Source organism: Drosophila grimshawi, unplaced genomic scaffold, assembly GCF_018153295.1.
Source record: "Drosophila grimshawi isolate 15287-2541.00 unplaced genomic scaffold, ASM1815329v1 contig_44, whole genome shotgun sequence".
In the NCBI taxonomy this organism is placed as follows: domain Eukaryota; kingdom Metazoa; phylum Arthropoda; class Insecta; order Diptera; family Drosophilidae; genus Drosophila; species Drosophila grimshawi.
In genome coordinates, this window is record NW_025063240.1 from 19948616 (window position 1) to 19968717 (window position 20102).

Here is a 20102-nt window from a genome sequence, read left to right on the forward strand (position 1 = left end):
TTACCTTCGACATTTGTGTCTATTGATCGCTCATGCGGAAATCTGCACTATTTGTGTAAATCCATCATAATAGTAATCAAAATATAAACACCAGTTCAACTGGTTTTTTGGCTTATTTATTATTATTATTATTATTTCCTCAACGCTGACAAATGTCTCATAATTAATACGTTTTGGGGCTGGGCCATAAAATGCGGTTAACCCCTTATCATGATTTGCGGTTGTTGGTTGACCATCAGAGCTTCAAGTTTACTTTCTATGGGTGAAAATTCGAATTGGCTAACTTTAAAATACCAAATAAATCGCTTTTTAATTTTCTTAAAATCTCTAATATTATTCAAGCCTAAGCAAATTAATCTACGAATATTCTCTTGTGAAACTGTCCACATTTATTATATTAGAAAGTGATCTTAAGAAAGTTTTCGCATGTCATTGAAATAGTCCGTGCTAAAAGTGAAGAATAAGAAAGACTCATCCAAAATTCAATTCAGTTATAATTTATTTATTATCAAAGCGGGCGGTTTTCGATCAGCTTAGAAGCAATCGTTGATGGAGGGCAGAGCACCGTTGCAGTACTTCCAGGTGGACCATGCGGTCCATCCCTGCTGGCCCTGGATCTTCTGGGCGCAACGCACGGAGTTGGTGATGTCGTCGGTCAACAGAGCGTTGCAGCTCAAGGAGCACTCGTTGTAGGAGAAGCGACCGTTGGCAGGCTGGCACCAGTAGTAGTTGTTGATCTGGAAGATGCCGTAGTCGTTGGAGCCATTGGAGTTTTCGGGACCAACCACTCCGGTGCGGTACGAGCTCTCGTGCTCGGCAATGCAAGTCCACTTGTTCAGCTGGTCACGGGGAACGCCCAAGTTGGACATCTCGCGGGCCAAGGAGCAACGGTCCATGGTGCGACCCAGAGCGGGGGCGGCGAAAGCCAGAGCAAGCAGAACGATGAAGAACTTCATGATTGTTGTTTCAGAAACTGATGTCGAATGTGGCAAACGCTCCTCTTTTTATAGCTAGCAGTTATCTAGACCAGAGCGCAATCTCAAGTGGTCTACTGATTAAACAAAGGGGTTGGACAGTTGAATTGATTTGCTTCCCATTATCGGATCGAGATTTGAATCAATCAATAGACTGAAAGTCGCCAAAGTAAATGAGAAGGAAAAATACCCGAAAGGTAAACAAAGTATGCTGAGTAAAGTGTTATCTAGCTGATTTGGCATAGAAGAGATGTTAAAAAAGTAAATGCGATTCTAGCCCAAAATCCATATTAATTATACTCTAGAAAAGGGATTATTGAGAAGAGTCAAACCTTTCGAAAGCCATAACCGATTTTCATACTAGCTCTACCACTACTGATGGATACTACATTTAAAGCTGAAAACGCTTCGTTAAAATGATACCCTCGAAAAGTGCTTGTAATCTTAATGAGTTCAGTCTCTGGCTTTAATGTCTCTGAGTATATGTGTCTTTGATTTAAAACAAAGATAGTTTTATTAAATTAATTGCTCTGTTGCTACTTTCACTGAATCTGCCAAGGGATTTAAAGTTCAAAAGAGTCTACAAACATATCTACATCTTGTGCAATATGTCGAGAATGTTAGGAGCGTTTTATAACCACCATTAAAATGGCAGTTTGTCTGATGGATTTCTCAGATAAGCTCTTCCACTTGCAGAGTTGTCAGCTACAACTGACGTATTACAATATTGTGATATATTCACTTTATAATCAAGTTTGTTAGTGAGCTTCTGCACTAGAGGGCCACCAGTTGGACTTGTTTGTGTTATAACGAATAAATCTGACTCTGTTTATAATTCAGGTGAGGCGTTAAGTTTACTTTCTATGAATGAGCGAAATGCGTGCAAAAAAAGGTATATTTTTATGGTCACGCAACAAATTGTTTTATTTGTTTGTTTGTTTTGCAAAAGTTTCTAATTTGTGGACGAGACACTGAATTGAATTAGATTAGCGTGCATTTCGAAATTGGTATGAAATCATGTGATATCGATAGAAATATTAGTAGGCTCTTCTCGGTTGTGTCTACAATTGGAGAACTGTTGTTTGCGCGTCTATTATTAATGTAACCGTACTTTCTTTTGGCCATCTTAATTACATAATTAGCCGCGACTTGTATGTAAATGACACATAATTGGTCAGTCTTGATGGTAGTCCGAGAGGCACAAAGTATTCAACTCATGCATATGCGATGAGCTCTGGCTCGAAATTCTTGGCCAACACTGTTAGTTGACCCATTTTGAGCTGTTAGCTGATACGCGACGCTCGTATCGCTTATTGGCTTTGTAAATGATACAAAAGAGCGAAAAGTAAAAGTGAAGACGCTGCTCTTACAAAGAATTCACAGCTCGAAATCGATATTTCATGGCTATAACGAACAGGGTCAAATGGTTAACGATAGCTTGAAGCCAGTTTTGTGCTTTTGGCACTTCATTTTGTCAGTCATTTTGGCCAAACGCCAAATACGGCACAGTAGCCTTTTGTCATTTGTCTTCGCTGTTGACCCAAACCTAACCAAACCAAATGGAGAGGTTAACAACTTTCTTACTGTAGAAATCTCTGTGGTCGCCTTAAGATCAACAAGTGCTGCTCCCCCGGGTAGGAATGCCGCTAGCAAGAAAAATGCAATATCTGACTCCCCCCCCCCCACATACTCCCTTCTCCTGCAGCTCCCCTCTTTGTATGGCTCTAGCTTATATATGCATTTATGATAGATGCACACAACTGGCATGCGCTCCTCTCTCGAATGAGGTTAATATAACAGCGCGTACCGGAGTTTTGCATAGTTGCGGTTGGGTCTTTAGACTTCAGGCTGTTCCATCTTTCAACTTCCATCTATCAGCCTCCATCCAAGTCGAGAGAGAAAAATTAAAAAAAAATATAAAAAAATTGTTTGCGCTAATGCGTTGTGTGTTGTGTTGATGATGTGTGATGTGTTTGAGGTGTGCGATGTGTGTGGAGGAAGCCTTGGGGTCTGTGCCGAGTCGCTGGCTTTACGATTCAACTTGTGACCGTTATGAGACGTGAACCATAAGTACTACTATCGTACTACAATCTACACACACACAGTACAGAAACACACAGTTGAGTTCTTTCAAGAAAGCGTTTCAGTTGCCACAGAGCTCATAGCCTAGTTTAAATATCAATAGCTGAAACGAAAACAAAATCTTAAACATAGTAATTACTAAGCGAAGGTTAACCAGGTTAATGGTTAGCATTTGACTAGTGGCATTCGGCTTAATGGCCAAATAAAGTTGGCTAACTTAAGAGCTACAACATATAATGTATAACCACATCAATGAAACAGCATTTGTATCATCTGCTCTCGGCCAAATTAGCTAGATAAGACTTTATTTTGCTTGCCTTTCGATTATGCGAGTGAATTTTTCCTTCTCATTGACTTTGACAACTTTCAGTCTATTGATTGATTCAAATCTCGATCCGATAATGGGAAGCAAATCAATTCAACTGTCCAACCCCTTTGTTTAATCAGTAGTCCACTTGAGATTGCGCTCTGGTCTAGATAACTGTTAGCTATAAAAAGAGGAGCGTTTGCCACATTCGACATCAGTTTCTGAAACAACAATCATGAAGTTCTTCATCGTTCTGCTTGCTCTGGCTTTCGCCGCCCCCGCTCTGGGTCGCACCATGGACCGTTGCTCCTTGGCCCGCGAGATGTCCAACTTGGGCGTTCCCCGCGACCAGTTGAACAAGTGGACTTGCATTGCCGAGCACGAGAGCTCCTACCGCACCGGAGTTGTTGGTCCCGAAAACTACAATGGCTCCAACGACTACGGCATCTTCCAGATCAACAACTACTACTGGTGCCAGCCTGCCAACGGTCGCTTCTCCTACAACGAGTGCTCCTTGAGCTGCAACGCTCTGTTGACCGACGACATCACCAACTCCGTCCGTTGCGCCCAGAAGATCCAGAGGCAGCAGGGATGGACCGCATGGTCCACCTGGAAGTACTGCAACGGTGCTCTGCCCTCCATCAACGATTGCTTCTAAGCTGATCGAAAACCGCCCGCTTTGATAATAAATAAATTATAACTGAATTGAATTTTGAATGAGTCTTTCTTATTCTTCACTTTTAGCACGGACTATTTCAATGACATGCGAAAACTTTCTTAAGATCACCTAAAGATCACTTTCTAATATAATAAATGTGGACAGTTTCACAAGAGAATATTCGTAGATGAATTTGCTTAGGCTTGAATAATATTAGAGATTTTAAGAAAATTAAAAAGCGATTTATTTGGTATTTTAAAGTTAGCGAATTTGAATATTCATGCATTCGTATGAACACGCGGATCTCAGAGACTATAAGCGCTAGAAACTTCAAATTTTGAATATAAGTTCTCGTATACCCGGTGCAGATCAAGTTTGCTTTATTTTATCGATAGCTGCCTCCGTTTCTCGAATACCAATACATTTCGATATCCGATAGCACTAATTTATGCAGAATATACATATGCATATTTTGGATCAACGACCCAAATGTCATCAAGGTCGGATAAGAAACACCCAACTTATAGTCGAAAATATATTCTCATACTGATCTCATATCAATCACCAAACGCAAGCAATTTCTCTGCATAAATATGCGAGCGCATGTGTTTAAAAGAGATGGCATAATATTCGACGCGAGCGTAAATATGTTTTTGAGTGTTTCTGCAGAGATCTGTACACATGTATGAACATATGTATGTATATGCATGTGTTTGTAGACAGCCAGCTAGGATCAGTTCGGGCTTGTGAAGAAAAACATGCGCTGCATTTGTTTTTTTTACTCTTCAGGGCCTGTGCTTGCTATAAGAAATGAGTGCATTTGCAGACCTACTCACATTTGGGTGCAAAACTTTTTATAGGGAAATTTGCCAATCATTTTATAATATATATGTAACAGCTGGGTTCAGGGTATATCGCAGTCGAGCTCATTTGACTACTGCATTCTTACTGGTTTTAATATAGATTTCGAGCGATAATCGGGTTTTCAATTTTACATTACAAGGAAATACTTTTCTAGCATATCTTTTATGTTAAATCAGCTAGATAACACTTTACTCAGATGACTTTGTTTACCTTTCGAGTATTTTTCCTTCTCATTTACTTTGGCGACTTTCAGTCTATTGATTGATTCAAATCTCGATCCGATAATGGGAAGCAAATCAATTCAACCACTTGAGATTGCGCTCTGGTCTAGATAACTTCTAGCTATAAAAAGAGGAGCGTTTGCCACATTCGACATCAGTTTCTGAAACAACAATCATGAAGTTCTTCATCGTTCTGCTTGCTCTGGCTTTCGCCGCCCCCGCTCTGGGTCGCACCATGGACCGTTGCTCCTTGGCCCGCGAGATGTCCAACTTGGGCGTTCCCCGCGACCAGTTGAACAAGTGGACTTGCATTGCCGAGCACGAGAGCTCCTACCGCACCGGAGTGGTTGGTCCCGAAAACTACAATGGCTCCAACGACTACGGCATCTTCCAGATCAACAACTACTACTGGTGCCAGCCTGCCAACGGTCGCTTCTCCTACAACGAGTGCTCCTTGAGCTGCAACGCTCTGTTGACCGACGACATCACCAACTCCGTGCGTTGCGCCCAGAAGATCCAGAGGCAGCAGGGATGGACCGCATGGTCCACCTGGAAGTACTGCAACGGTGCTCTGCCGTCCATCAACGATTGCTTCTAAGCAGAAACTTTTCCTTCAATACTAAATAAACATTTGAATTCAATTGCCGCTTGACTTTCATATGTACATATATATATAGTATATGTATTCCAATTTGAAAAGGTAGATCAATTCTGTACAGTTCAATATGCATAATATGCTCGATTATTGTTTAAACAATAGCGTGAAATTTGAAATATAAAGAGTTACACTCATTGGAGAATTCTAAAGCGATAAAAATATTACATAAAGAGTTCTACATGTAAATGATGCATATAATATTTAGATACATATTGGAAGCTATTAATTTGTTTGTCGACAAAAGGGCTTACATCAGTGCCAGTTGAATGGAGAAAATGCTGCAACGGCATCTCGCAATCAAAGATTGGTTTTTGAGCCATTATCTTTATGCAGCGTAAAAGAAAAAAGAAAATAGAAAACATCTTTTGAGCTATTTCAATTCTTGGCCATCAAGAAGAGTCAAGTGTCGAATGCCGTTGATCGAGGTTCGAGATTTAATTGGCTGTCTCTCCGCGTGTTCGGCGTATGTGCTTTCTAAAAGAGACACGAACAAAACGCGCGAGAGAGAGACAGATAGGGAGAGATAGAGAGAGAGAGAGAGAGAGAGACTAATAACGAAAGCAAGAATCGATCTATCGAACAGACACTTTAGAGTAAAAGCAATGGACTTCCAGACTCTACCCTTCCACTTTTCCAGCCGTCTGCCCGAACCATAATAGGCCGTTGACTTGGAGCGGTCAGTGAATACATATTAGTGGGCAACTCGGTGGGCAATAATTTATACAAGCAGACGTCCGTCTCAACTGGCCGGGGAATGGGAAACGGGAAAGCGGGGAACGGGAATGGGAACGGGAATTTAGAACCCAAGCTAAGGAAATCGCAATGCATTAACAGAGACACTTAGAGAGCTCCGCTTGTAGTGAGCAGGCTAAAACAAAGCAGGAAACCAAAGACTGGAAAATTACACCGTCAGGGAAGGTTGGAGAGGAAGCAGCAGTAGAAGAGCTGAGTTGTCAGCAGACCTTTTCCTCCTGCCAAGTGCAAAGTACACTCGACTCCCGACTCTTTCTTCGGACTCTCTTCCCTGTATAATTTGTGCACATTAGCACAACTGGCCAAGCAGACAGCGGACAGTAATAAGTAATTGCCTCAAGGGCCAGAGTTCGGCGCCCCCTCAAGGAACGATGACGATGACGATGACGACGAAGATGTGGTGTGGGTCAACTAAGTGCTTAAAACAATTGCTGCGGTTGAAGTCACTCTGCCGTAAAGTTATGACGGTCTGAAGTTAACAATCCATTGGAATACGTTGTGTGGGTTGAATTTTCAGACTCACAACTTATTGTGTACTCGCTTCAGGGATTGTGGATTGTGGCTGTTTTAATTGATGCCCGCCAAGTCGACGCAGTGTGTAAAAGTGCGAAAGATGTGGTAGAACTCTTGGTTGGATAACTGCTACTGCACACAAGTAAATTAGAAAGCGCCGCAGAGCGAGAAATGAGTGATGTGAATTGGGAAATAGATAAATGTCTAACTGAAAGCAGTAAGCGCAACTGTGAATTCGTTTTGGGAAAAGTATTTGGCTGGAAATGTATGAGAGCATCCTGAATATAGATTTAATAAGTCACAGAAACATTATGTGCAATTTTGAATTGGCCTCTTTAAAGAAGCTAAAGATTAGTAGAGAGCTAGTAAAAGATCTATACTCAGAAAATAAATCGCCATGAAATTTTGAAATTAGCCCCGACATATAGAAAGTTTTTTTGGTTCTTAGCAATAATTTCTAAATGTACGAAAAAATACTCCTATATAAAATATATATATATATATATATAATAGTAGAACATATTTCTATAAATGAACCCAAAGAAAGACAAAATCTTCGGTTTTAGAAAATACTTTGTGAAAAATAAAGTGAGTTACCTCATGTTGATTTTCTAAAGTTCGAGACGAATTTTTTTCTGAGTGTACAAATATTATCAGTAAATGCAGAAAGCAAGAAGAACACAAGCAATTGGGGCTGCAGAACATGTTCCTTGACTTAACGAAGGAAAAATAACTAGACCAAGTAATAAATTAGCATTCAAGATTACAGCGAACTTCTCCAATTTCCTCAAAAACAGGACTGAATTATAATAAATGAAGAAACTGAATGCAATCTAGAGCAGCTATATCTCAAATATTTGCAGTATACGCATTATCAAAGCAATTATAATAAAACAACAACTAAGTGCAATCTAGAGCAACTTATCTGTGTGCATTATCTAAAGAGTTTATTATTCCGACTCTTATTATGCGACAACTCAGTTTCAAGTGCTTTCGAGTGTTTGCCACTTGAGAAATAATCAAAAACAGTTGCGCTAAAAAGTTGAGTGCAGATGGCAGTTTTTAACTCTTATCAGAAAAGAAAAAATGGCCGGAAAGAGAATTATCGAAGTTTGAGTGCAAAACAAGAGAAAGGCAGATAGAAAACATTTACATGAAGATCTGTGCTAGGGTTCTATGGGCTTATCTCGGATTACTTTGGTTGTGTCTGGATGGAGTGCAGATGCCTAGGCGCTGGTTAAACTTGCACAATGTCCAAACGGATTGCATTACGAACTGTTTGTTGTTTTCCAGTTGGTTAAGTAAACATGATCTTGACTTGTCATTGTCAACGATAACCGAGCTGAAACGACAAACCCAACTAGCCCCCACTGAGCTACTTTTGGCATCAATTACCTGTCACATCACAAATTGGACTTACAAATTATAAACATTTCACCTGCTGCTCAGGCACCCAAAAAAAAAAAAAACATAAAAACGCAACTGTGTCAAATGCAGACAGAGACAGACCCCCTGCGATATTATTTCAACAACAGACCCTAATTATATTAGTGAAGAGACAGGCAGCTCCGTTGATATATTACCAGAGGGCACAGCAAGATACGCGCAATCTGTAGCAAACAAATCTCGGGTGAAAATCATAATGAGCTCTTGGAAAAACTCGAATTTTCTTTTACACTTTTTGCGTGTACTCTGCAACAATGTATTCGCTACAAAACTCTTTTGAAACAAGAACGATATTGTGGAGAGTGCTAGTTAAAAGTGTGTCTGTTCTTATTTTAACTACACAGTATTATACATTTGAAGTATACTTGATATAGAAATTACAAAAAAAAAGTTGGAAACATGCTGGTTGTTAAGTAAGTCTTGTATTGAATAACTTGAGTAATACAAATATTATGTCTGTACATTTCTACAAGTCTTATTTAAAGGTGACATAAGTATTGATAAAATAACTTGAGTAATTCAAATTCCAACTCAACATGCTACAAGTTTTATTTACAGGTGACGTTAATATTGATTGAGTAACTTGAGCAATACAAATTATATCTCAATCAATTTCTACAAGTTTGATTTAAAAGGATGACATAACTATTGTTTGTAGAACTTGACTATTACAAATAAGATTTCAATAACTTGATTCAAAAGCAAAACTGCTTTACAAAGCTGAACAAGCAAACTGAACTCTCCATTTCTGTTTTTATCTATGCACTTATGCAATTGATAGAGCATTTGAGATTCGTTCAGCGTCGTGCGGCTAATTTTAATTTAAGTCAAGCACAGGCGCTGTCAAGCATGACAGAAGGCTATCAAAAAACGAGCTGACAAAAGTCAGTGTTTTTTATTTTTTATTTTTTGGGTAGATGGGAAGGGGAAACGGGGATTGAATCTCAAACACAATTCAACACAAGCAGCTGAGACAGGTCTTGGGAAAACTGTTGTCGTAGATCTTGAGTCGTCGCCTGACAACTGAAAAGTGGCCACATTTCTCTATCATTGTTGTTGCTAAATTCTGTTAATAGTTTTATCTCTATATATCTCTCTCTCTCTTTCTCTGTGTGTCTCCTTCTCTCTCTCTCTGTGAGTTAAATTTACGAATGTGTGTTGCGTATGCAAATGGGCTAAAAAAAAAAAAAAGAAATGGAACTGCCATGAGAACATTTCATGTCATTTCAACGCTGACTTTTGTATCTGTGGCAGCATCTGAATGAAACCACTTAAATAAGGGGCGAAACTGCCACAGGCGCGATTGTTGTTGGCCAAGTTTTTTCTCCTCCTCTCCCCCTTGCAAACAATTTGGCAAGGTGTCGACTTAACACGCAGAGAAACTCTACTTTTCACGACTTATAACATTATGAGCTCTGTCCAAAAAAAAAAAAAGGCTGTGATAAATCTTAACTTGGCCAAGTGGCTGTGCAGAGAACGTTGTAATTGCTGGATGATTAAAAGAGGATTACGAAGACGCGAAAGTTGAGCAGAGAACAAGCTACAACAACATTTGACATTCGGGATTAAGACTGAGGCTTCTTGTCATGTCCAACAATCTTAAGCGACATTTATAGCCAAGTTATCCAAAAGTGAATTCCGATGAAGCCTCTGCTGAGAACTTTACTTTCTACGACTGCCAAGTGACACCAGCTTAAAGTATTCGCAGTAGTTCTTAATCTTTGATAAACAGGAAGTTAAACAATTTCAATTCAATACGACAACCATCACCTGGTTATAGTAAACAGATTCATCCGGCTGGAACCACATACATGTGGCAAATAGAATCTTCTTTATATGGCCACAACTTGAATACGTTTGCTTCAATACATTTTGGTAACAAATTATGCGAAACAAGTTATGTTCTTGAGCTACCAACAGTATCAACAATTCTAGTTGCCCAATTTGGTAATTTGAGCTGAAAAGCAGCTTAAATTTAGTTGTAGCTAGTGAGATTGAACAAAACAAAAAGAGCATATCTCTTCTTATATGAAAAGTCATTCAACTCGGGACGAGACCCTTGAGAATTGATACAAATTTGATACAATGTTGTTGCCTGTTTGCCTTTCTGGCCAAGTTGTTATTGGGCATTTTCGCTTTTGTGGTAGCGAGCAACAAATTGACAACGATGACAAGGCCTGTGGAGTCAACTGAAAATGGCCAAGTTGATCTCGAGCGATTAAACATAAATGGACAGAAGTGGGCCTCAAGCGTAATCGATGTGAAATTGTTTTTCACTAAATCAAAACGAAAACCTAAGTTGATCACAGAAGCCAACGACTTCTGCCACGTCTACAAAATAACAATAATAATAATAATAATAATAACAATAAAGAGTAGCCATCTAATTGGCCGCCTCTTTGAAAAATTGCGCTGCACACTCAATGCCTGGCTTAGATAAACGCAACGATAACGGCTTTGCTTTCATACGTAATTTGCTTTACGATTGGTAAATTAAATTAACTTGTTTACCATTAGCCATTATTACTCAGCTGCTGCTGCTGGCCAACTCCAACTCTTCGATGCCATGCCCAATGCAATATAACTGTCGTTAGATGGACACCACTCATTTTGCAATAATGTGCCACACATAGATATCATTCGTTTTGGCCAAGTTAACTGTCTTAATGACTCGGTTATGTGTTGTTGTGCCATTATATAAAATTTCACTTTTCTCGCATGCCGTCCAAAAAGGCTCGTTTTACAATTGTTAGTTGCAATTTCTTCTTTCGCTTTACAAAAAGTACAACCCTGGACACTGGACACATATTTAATGAGTTCGTTAATCGAGTGTTGACTGTCATCGCTGCAAATGTTGGTCATTAAGACAATGGGAAAGTTTTCGCAGCTCTCTTACACAATATGAATTAATTTGTTGACAAGTTGAGAACTCAACGATGGAAAACATTGTGAGTGTTACACTTCAACATCAACTTAATTATGATATGATATCATATTAATCTCACTGTCAACAAAGACTTTAAAGTTCTTTGTTTAATTAAGCATTGATCAAGGGAATTTGATGACCAATCTATGCAACAAATGTTGCACCCTTTTGCATTTAAATACCCGCAGAAATCGTATCTTTTCTGTTGACATTAAACAGATCAGCAAACAGTCGATCTTTTCTGAATCGCATAAACAAATTACTTTTATTGTGTTGTAAATGTTGTTAGTTTTACAAATTGGCTTGGCTCCACTAGAAGCAAGGATCGATGCTGGGCAAATCGCCGCTGCAGAATCTCCACACAGACCAGGCTGTCCAACCCTGAATGGATAGCACCCGCTGGGCACATCTCACCGCATTGGTAATATCATCGGTGCGAACAGTATCGCAGCTGAGACCGCAAAGGTTGCTGGACCGTCGGCCACGAGCCTGGCACCAGTAACGATCATTCAGCTGGAAGATGCCATGGTCATGGGAGCCATCCGTGTTGGCTGGTCCCACCACATGGGTGCGATAGCTGCTCTCTCGCTCAGCAATGCAGGTCCAGCGGGCCAGTTGATCGCGGGGAACGCCCAAATTGGACATCTCATTGGCCAAGGAGCAGCGATCCATGGTGCGTGCCAGGCCGGGTGCAACCAACGATGCCAGAACTGCCAAAGCACCAACAACAATATATACTTTCATCTTGTGTGGCGCCTATCCTACTGTTGCCCCTGTCCCAACCGATTTGCCGTATTTATAGTTGATCGATTTGCTTATGTGTGTGGCAGTTAAACAAGTAATCCAGCAACAATTATAAATACACAAATGACTTAATTAATACACTTTTATATTTAAATGAGATCAAGAAGAATTGAATGTGTATAAAATGTTGCGTATTGTTCTGATCAAAGAAAAGACTGTGCTCACAATTGAGTATTGACAATACTGCTGACATTGCGTATTGTAATCAAGTAATAAGTGATTATTATTAATACTCCTTTCTTCCATTAAAACAATGCGCAACGTGTTGAATAGTTTTGCACCAGGGCAATCCATAAATAGTCAACAATTCTAGGGCTTAGCAACTCGTAATTCCCAAAATTGTAATATGGAGAATCAATTGTTATACCTAATTAATGAGTCTACACTCAGAAAAAAGTCGCCCTGAATTTTAACGAGGGTTCCTCACATCATTATTCAGAAAGTAAATTTCTTAAATTGAATGAAATATTTCTAAAATAAATATATAAATCACAAAAACGCCAAGTATTATTCAATATGCACTTGATCAGCTGAAAAACAGCCGCAAATCTGCGACAAAGAGTTTGTCAATGGAGATAAGATCAAATCCAGTGCACAAGAAGTAAAACGAATACTCCCATTCGCATTCATATTCATATTTAAACTCTAATCATGACCTCGCACGCATGTTTGCAGCTGTTGCAATTATCTTTTCCGAGCCGTATAACGTAACTAATTCCAAATATTTAGCCAAGTGGCATTGTCTGGGCTCGCTTGAGATGGGGGAGGCGGAATGGGGATTGGGAGGGGGAAGCTTTGTTCACGCAATCTGTGAGGTTGCATGTTCGGTGTGTGTTTCTTGGTTATATTCATTGTGTGGTGGCATTCAAGTTATTCGAGATTGAAAATTGCACTTGATTTTTCTTTCACGTGCAAAAACCCGGGAGGCCAAATTCCCAGCTTTTTTGCACGTTTTGCGCCGCAAGTTTAATGTCCGACTGTGTTGAGTTAACTTCAAGTAGACTAGACGATTGTTGTTTTTTATTTTTATTTTTTTTGGTGATTTTTTTTCATTTGTGTTTGCACTTAACTTCACTTGACTTTGTGCACGCGCCATTTGAAAATCGATTGACAAAACAGGCGGCTTATCATTTGATTATTGCAAACCTCTCACATTCGAGACATCGCAGACTCTTGAATATATTGGAACCTTTACAGCAAATGCCCTTTCTAAGTAGCCTCACAAAATACAAAACAAAATGTTTCGAATCTCAAGACCCTAAGCCCAGCCCATTGTAGACATCATAACAATTATGCAAATTAGACCCAGGCCCATCGAGGTCTTTCCCTTTCTCTCTATCAAATTCAATGAACTTTTGTAAACACACATTGTTCAAATCTATGTTTGTTGATTATAAAAAGAAATAAAAAAAAGCCACAACTTTACACATGATTTTTTGGAATTATCAGTTTAATGTGCAAAAGGTTTCTAAAATCCCAAACATATTTGTTAGCCAAACAAAACTATGCCACAATAGCTCTTCAAACGCATTTGCGTCACTTAAGCACTTAAATTTATGGTGTGATCACACACCATTTACAATTATATAGTATATAGTTTTTCATTGATAAAAAAAAAGAAATAACTTCACAGCTCGCACTTGAAAAATGAACGTACTTCAACATGACGCGACTCTTCACACAGCAACCAAATAGTTAATGAACAAGAAAAATGTACAAACCATTTAATTTGGCATTTCATTTACGCATCTACTTTGTAACAGAAAGAAACTTAGTTTCTAATCTCAATATAATAATAATAAAATAATAATATGAAAGGTTTACCAAGAGCCGGGTAAACTTTGAACCATGATCTTTATTATGATTCATTATAAGTTATAGTGACTAGCTTCAATATGTTTACAGGGTACTTGGGAGTCGCACAGAGCGATACTCGCTCTGCTTTTGATTAATTAGTTTAATTTGGGTTTGAAAATCATTTGATTTATTTATCAAAAAATTTTGTTTATTCGGACCAAGTCAAGGTGACTGCCAAGGCATTGATTACAACATTTTTGATTTGCCAAAATAAATAAAGAAAGCAAAAAGAACTATTATCAAAACCGAGGCATACATTTATTTTTTTTTATTTTTTGTTTGTTTTTATCTTGAAAATGGGCTGACTCTGTAGATTTAAATTTGAATTGAAATTTGAACTTATCAGCGATCTGATGCTACAATTTGATTGTGTGCCCGCTTACCTTATCTGTGTGTGTGTGTGTGTGTGATGTGTGTGGATTGGCAACAACAGTGAAATGTTGCACTTAAATTCATTTGCGTTAGACTCACTTTAATTATCACGTTTGTCATGCTCTGCGCCTTGCTGATCCCAATTTCGTTTTTCAAATTGATTTATGCAAAACAAAATGTAAGTGGTGCTGCCACTCTCATTCACCGTCTTGCCAGCAAACCAATCGCATCTTTCGTATTCAATTTGAGGCTTGTCTGGCCACTTGTGTTTTCTTCACCCTGATCTTTCGACACTCTTTTTTCTTATTTTTGTGCATTTTCTTTGGCTGCTTTTTATTTTTCAAGTCGCTGACACTGATCGAAAGCATTGGCGTGGTGGGAAATTGCATATACAACGCATCGTTAGTGTCTCTTGCATGGTTAATCATCCATATCAATTACAACAATTATCAATTAACCCGTTGCCATCGACCTCCCTCACATGCCAAGGTGTATATTGCCTTGGGCACAGGCACACCTGTCCAAAGAACACACAGCAGAAGCAGAAGCAGAATCAGCCGAAGAAAATACTTCAATGGAATGCTTAAGCATGCTGAGACGTGACGGATGCGACTGATTGATAAAATTGTTTAAAAAAAACAGGCGTAGGCTTGCGGCACTGAGGCACGTCATAATTTTCAACATTTTATCTAATTTGCATATACAGACAGACAGACGGACAGACGAAGTTCAGTTACCGTTAGAGCGCATTGTCAGCTAACGGTTGCACTCTTTTATCGCCCGAACTAACTCAGTTACTAAACTGAGTGACTAGTTGACGGACTGACAGACAGACTGACAGACAGACTGTCTCTTTGGCTAGTGAAAGTGTCTTTATTTCGGCTCGCATTTGTTTATTGACATGTTAATTTTTTGACAATATTTTCGCTTACACTAACCATTCCAAAAGAAATCACCAAAATATGTTGAGTAACTCAATCTGCAGATTCAATCAGTTGACAGTCGTCGTTGTTGAGGCAAGGAAGCGGAGGCACAGCACAGCACAGCCCACTTGCTCTCGCTAGTGGTGTCGTTGACAGCAAACTGATAGGCACACAAAATGCTTAATAAACTGAATGGCTTGTTTTTCCGGTGCGTTGCGTGCGCCAGGACTGAACACTGTCTTCGAATCCCCAAAGACCTGTCTTGGCCAGCATTTATAGTTTATGGCCGAATGCAAATTCAAGTTCTCTGCATATGTCAAACACGTATAACATTCATTTAACGACTGTCTCTCTCTCTCTCTCTGTTTCTGTCTTTTTCCTCTTCTCCTGCAGTGACAGCTCGACGCTGCAGCGCCACCTACCGCCGAGTAGTCGCCAACGCGCTGAAATGGCGCCCAGCGTGTGCCAAACATCGCCCAAATTGCCGTCACACAGTGCGGCAACAGTGGGCGTCGCTTCGGGTCCGGGTCAGGCTTCGGTGCAGCCCGGCTCCAGTGTCTCGGGCACGAATAAGTGTGGTGCGAGCAGTTTGAATGGTTCGTTGGCTTCCTATAAGATGGCCGGTTCGGAGCAGAGTTGGCCACAGGCACCCGTTTATAGCAAAGAGAATCAACGACCACCCGTCTACAATCCCGAAGATTATGTGCTCTCGCTGCGCAAGTTCACCAAAGGCAGCGGATCGGCCAAAGTGCATTCAATCTACGATGTGAATATCAATGGTGTCACTACCAGCACCAAGGAAGATGTCTACAAATCCGCCACACTGCCAGCCAAACACTCTGGCTACAAGTAAGTCTACACCTGACTAGTAGATAACTTCAACAGATATTAACTTCTTTCACCCCCACAGAAGTCCAATTGCGGCGCCGCCTGAGAGCGACAGTGAGATGACCCTTCGACAATTTGGTTCCATAACCGATCTATTAACCAAACTGCGTGCCGATCTTCGTGTATCCTTTCCCAGGTAAGTCACAGCTACTGTTCCTCATATCTCCCAGAACATTCTAAGCTGTTTTCGCTGCAGCTTTGTGCAGGAATTTGTGGCCACACCCTCGGATGGCATCAGCCATCTGCTGGAGGTGCTTCGAGCCATACAAATGGCCCAGGCAAGCAATGCACCCGCTCCAATGGCGGCGGGCACCAATTCTCTGGCAATGTCCAGGAATCCGCAGAGCTATCAGCGACGTGCCCTGCTCGACGAGCTCTCCTGCCTGTGAGTAAATTAACATTTATTTACTGGGCAGCATAATAATATCTCTCTCTTTCGCGTCCCAGACAATGTCTGAGCATTTGCTGTTCCCGCTCTTTGGATGCCATAGCCCGTCTAGGCAATACACCAGTGGGCCTGATGCCGCTCGCCTCTTCGGCAACTGGCCAGGGTATACGTGGTCGCATCCTGGCGCTGCAGCTACTCGCCTCCGCCTGTGATCGACAGCCATTTGGCCAAGGGAATGGCAGCCAGAAGATAAGTGCTGCTGGTCACACAGCCGTCTCGGAGGCGATGTCCACGCTGAGATTGCGCTGCAGTGAACCGGTTCGCTTCCGACTGCTCATTGGCATCCTCAACAGCGGGGGCGGTTCCGGGGAACTGCAATGCGCTGGCATTAAGTAAGTGAACTGAGAGCAACTAAAGAGTGTCACAGTTGAGAGTAACCTTTAATTCTGCTTGCAGATTCCTGAACACTTTCATTGAGAGCGCCGTCAGTTTGCAGCAGCGTCTCTACATCCAAGCGGAGCTCTGTCAGGCTGGCCTGGAGACCAGCACACTAGCCCGCACCATATCCTCCTCCTCGCCGTGGCTGGACGCATTGCGCAGCGAGATCAAGCGATTCAATGAGCTGCACATCGATGTGGACAAGATGATGGCCCAGGCCCGTGATGCGGATCGGGTGCGCAGTCAAATGGTCATCCTGGAGCGGAGAGTGCAGATCTTACACGAGGAGAAGACCGTGCTCACATCGATGGAGCGACGCCTGCAAGAGCGATGTGCAGAGCTGCAAAGGGAAATCTTTCGCTTGCAGGGTGCACAGGAGTCCAACTTCAAGCCAGTCGAAGCACATCAGCCTGTCGCTTTGCCGCGTCAGGTGCCACCCACATCGAAAACTGCGGGGGGCAGTAAACAAAGCTGTTCGGAGCACGAAGACGAGGGCATCAGTAGCTCCGAAACGGGTGCCTCCCTCAGTCCCGTGCCCATTCTTGTGCTGCCCACCAAGTCTAAGCATCACAAGCAGTCGCGCAAGGTGACCACACCTCACCGAGGCAATAATGATGACGATGATGCAGCCACCATCGAGGATGTCATCGGGGAACTGGACAACATTGTTAGCGAGGCGGAGAAACAGATCTCGAGCCAGGCAGCAGCATCAGTCAAGCAGGGGAAACAGCTACGTCTGGCCGTGGAACAGGAACAGGACATTGTGCCCGTTAACATTGTGCCTCAGCCACCGCGCAAATCCCGATCCTTGGCTCACCTTGTACCACGCACGGACTGCTCCGAGCAGGATGCCACACAATATGGCATGCCGGGCGATGCAGCGGCCGTTGAGCGTCTGGCTGCGATGCACACCTTCTTCGACGAGGTGGATTACGATGCGCCGTGCAACACGGAGCAATCCTTCGTCATGGACGCACCACCCTCATCCGACATGCCCGAAGCGGAGGCGAATGCCACGGCCACAGCCTATAATGCGAGCACCAATCGGGAGCTGCTCGATGTCATAATGAATGCGCGGCACGACGATCACGATCCCACCATGCTGGCACTGAGGAACAACAGCGCGCAGGATTGCCAGCAATTGGAACGACCATCCGGCAAGCCACCAGCACCAGCGCCACCAGCTCAGCATTTCAACGGTGTCTTCTTTATGACCGGCATGAATACCCCCCAAAAGTATCCCAAGCCAGATCTCACAGCGGCCATCCAGGCACGCCGAGTGACCAAGAATGTGGAGCGTCTGGAGGCGGCCTTTGCCTCCAGCCACGATGCTCACACTCCCAACGATCCCGGCATGGTTCGTGAGAAGTCGCGCAGCAATCAACAGATCTATTTCAGCAGCAATCCGACAATAAGAATGAACGACTATCCAGCTCTGGGTCAACTTGGTGGCAATATATCCGCACGCACGAGATCCTATACACAGGGTTCCAAGGTTACAGATCTACCCTCTGGCTTATATTAGGAAAAGGACTAATCGTACTCCGCCTCCTGTGCGCAATACAAACAACCAACTCTATCTATAAGTACATCTATATCAGCTCCTGCATTAAATCGAAATATATTTTAAGATAAGTAAGAAGATAGAGTATTGCCTAGCATAGATTTGGTGGCAGCTTCAATCGGGTCCCCTAAGCATAAGTCTCGGATTAATCATTTATTATCTGTGTGTTTAAATTGATATCATATTTATATATTCTTTATTTGCGATTACAAATAAATAATTTAGTTGACATGGTAAACAAAAGTTACGTCAAGCTCATTAATATTTGAATTTGCAATGGTTTTTCAAAACCAGAAAGCCAGAGTTTTCCATTTAGTCCGTCTAACAGACACTTAAAACCTCTAGAAATTAAAATTTTCTAAGATTGAAGTAAAACAATAAAATTCAATTTTTAAGGATGCATTTATTAGAGTCAGTATTTGTCAATAGGCAAATAGCTTAGAAGCAGTCGTTGATGGAGGGCAGAGCACCGTTGCAGTACTTCCAGGTGGACCATGCGGTCCATCCCTGCTGGCCCTGGATCTTCTGGGCGCAACGGACGGAGTTGGTGATGTCGTCAGTCAACAGAGCGTTGCAGCTCAAGGAGCACTCGTTGTAGGAGAAGCGACCGTTGGCAGGCTGGCACCAGTAGTAGTTGTTGATCTGGAAGATGCCGTAGTCGTTGGAGCCATTGGAGTTTTCGGGACCAACCACTCCGGTGCGGTAGGAGCTCTCGTGCTCGGCAATGCAAGTCCACTTGTTCAGCTGGTCACGGGGAACGCCCAAGTTGGACATCTCGCGGGCCAAGGAGCAACGATCCATGGTGCGACCCAGAGCGGGGGCGGCGAAAGCCAGAGCAAGCAGAACGATGAAGAACTTCATGATTATTGTTTCAGTTAACTGATGTCCAATTCCTCCGGAACTCAGCCTTTTATAGAAGGCTTTAATCTGTAAACTTTATAATCAGCCGAACGGAAAAAACCCACGACCCGAAGAAGTACGAAAAAGTAATTCCGACTTTATAATCAATGGCATAATTTTGGCGATTTAAATGCGCTGAAGTGATAAAGTTGTTATTATCAAAATTTAAATTATATATATGTTTATTGATATTAAAATTTCTAGATCCCCATTTTGAATTAAATTATATAAGTATATAGATTAGGCGTGAGTACTTCACCTAATTTGAAGTGCTTTTAAATTACATTACTACATTAGCTGATTTGTTTTTGAGTACAGGCACCGCTGAATAATAAATATCGCTTATGCATTTACTTTAGAAACGTATATTTTTGGTGTTAGAATCATAAATAAATATATATATTGTTTTATATTGCAGCAATATATAGCGCCAACGATTTGAATACGCACAGTTCGATTGTACTGTTGCTGTCGATATCGATAATCGACTTAGCCGACATCTCTGTTACCTAACGGTTGTGAACCAGCAGCAGAGCGGAACAGCCTGTTGTTATTATAAAGCCACT

General features: G+C 41.5%; 6 protein-coding genes across 8 annotated transcripts in view; 3 read left to right on the forward strand and 3 right to left on the reverse strand.

Annotated features, from left to right (window-relative positions):
- The window catches only part of LOC6557731, a 28549-nt gene extending 9623 nt beyond the window's left edge, over positions 1 to 18926 (forward strand). For 2 of the 3 annotated variants that reach the window (XM_032742653.2, XM_032742656.2), the window contains exons 4-8: positions 15752 to 16207; positions 16269 to 16382; positions 16443 to 16631; positions 16694 to 17026; positions 17091 to 18926. In XM_032742653.2, coding sequence (XP_032598544.1) covers positions 15752 to 16207; positions 16269 to 16382; positions 16443 to 16631; positions 16694 to 17026; positions 17091 to 18597 — 2599 coding nt within the window. In that variant the 3' untranslated portion in view covers positions 18598 to 18926. The remainder of the gene's footprint in view (positions 1 to 15751; positions 16208 to 16268; positions 16383 to 16442; positions 16632 to 16693; positions 17027 to 17090) is intronic. The other variant, XM_001983569.3, reaches the window with a different exon arrangement.
- Positions 482 to 973, reverse strand: LOC6558932 (lysozyme A/C). Its single transcript, XM_001983573.2, has one exon. The coding sequence runs from the start codon at positions 954 to 956 to the stop codon at positions 534 to 536; it is 423 nt and encodes a 140-aa protein (XP_001983609.1). The 5' UTR covers positions 957 to 973; the 3' UTR covers positions 482 to 533.
- On the forward strand, positions 3582 to 4073 carry LOC6557784 (lysozyme A/C). Its single transcript, XM_001983572.2, has one exon. It carries the CDS (start codon positions 3599 to 3601, stop codon positions 4019 to 4021), a length of 423 nt encoding a protein of 140 aa, XP_001983608.1. The 5' UTR covers positions 3582 to 3598; the 3' UTR covers positions 4022 to 4073.
- On the forward strand, positions 5265 to 5747 carry LOC6557715 (lysozyme A/C). The gene has a single exon (XM_001983571.2). The coding sequence runs from the start codon at positions 5282 to 5284 to the stop codon at positions 5702 to 5704; it is 423 nt and encodes a 140-aa protein (XP_001983607.1). The 5' UTR covers positions 5265 to 5281; the 3' UTR covers positions 5705 to 5747.
- Positions 11648 to 12175, reverse strand: LOC6558200 (lysozyme S). The gene has a single exon (XM_001983570.2). The coding sequence runs from the start codon at positions 12144 to 12146 to the stop codon at positions 11715 to 11717; it is 432 nt and encodes a 143-aa protein (XP_001983606.1). The 5' UTR covers positions 12147 to 12175; the 3' UTR covers positions 11648 to 11714.
- Positions 18927 to 19019: 93 nt separating the features above from the next.
- LOC6558464 (lysozyme A/C) lies at positions 19020 to 19515 on the reverse strand. Its single transcript, XM_001983568.2, has one exon. It carries the CDS (start codon positions 19495 to 19497, stop codon positions 19075 to 19077), a length of 423 nt encoding a protein of 140 aa, XP_001983604.1. The 5' UTR covers positions 19498 to 19515; the 3' UTR covers positions 19020 to 19074.
- Between the last annotated feature and the right edge of the window lie 587 nt (positions 19516 to 20102).

Bases quoted from the DNA above. Each gene is read 5' to 3' on its own strand.
- LOC6558200 (XM_001983570.2), bottom strand. From the start codon at position 12,146: ATGAAAGTATATATTGTTGTTGGTGCTTTGGCAGTTCTGGCATCGTTG.
- LOC6557715 (XM_001983571.2), top strand. From the start codon at position 5,282: ATGAAGTTCTTCATCGTTCTGCTTGCTCTGGCTTTCGCCGCCCCCGCT.
- LOC6558464 (XM_001983568.2), bottom strand. From the start codon at position 19,497: ATGAAGTTCTTCATCGTTCTGCTTGCTCTGGCTTTCGCCGCCCCCGCT.
- LOC6557784 (XM_001983572.2), top strand. From the start codon at position 3,599: ATGAAGTTCTTCATCGTTCTGCTTGCTCTGGCTTTCGCCGCCCCCGCT.
- LOC6558932 (XM_001983573.2), bottom strand. From the start codon at position 956: ATGAAGTTCTTCATCGTTCTGCTTGCTCTGGCTTTCGCCGCCCCCGCT.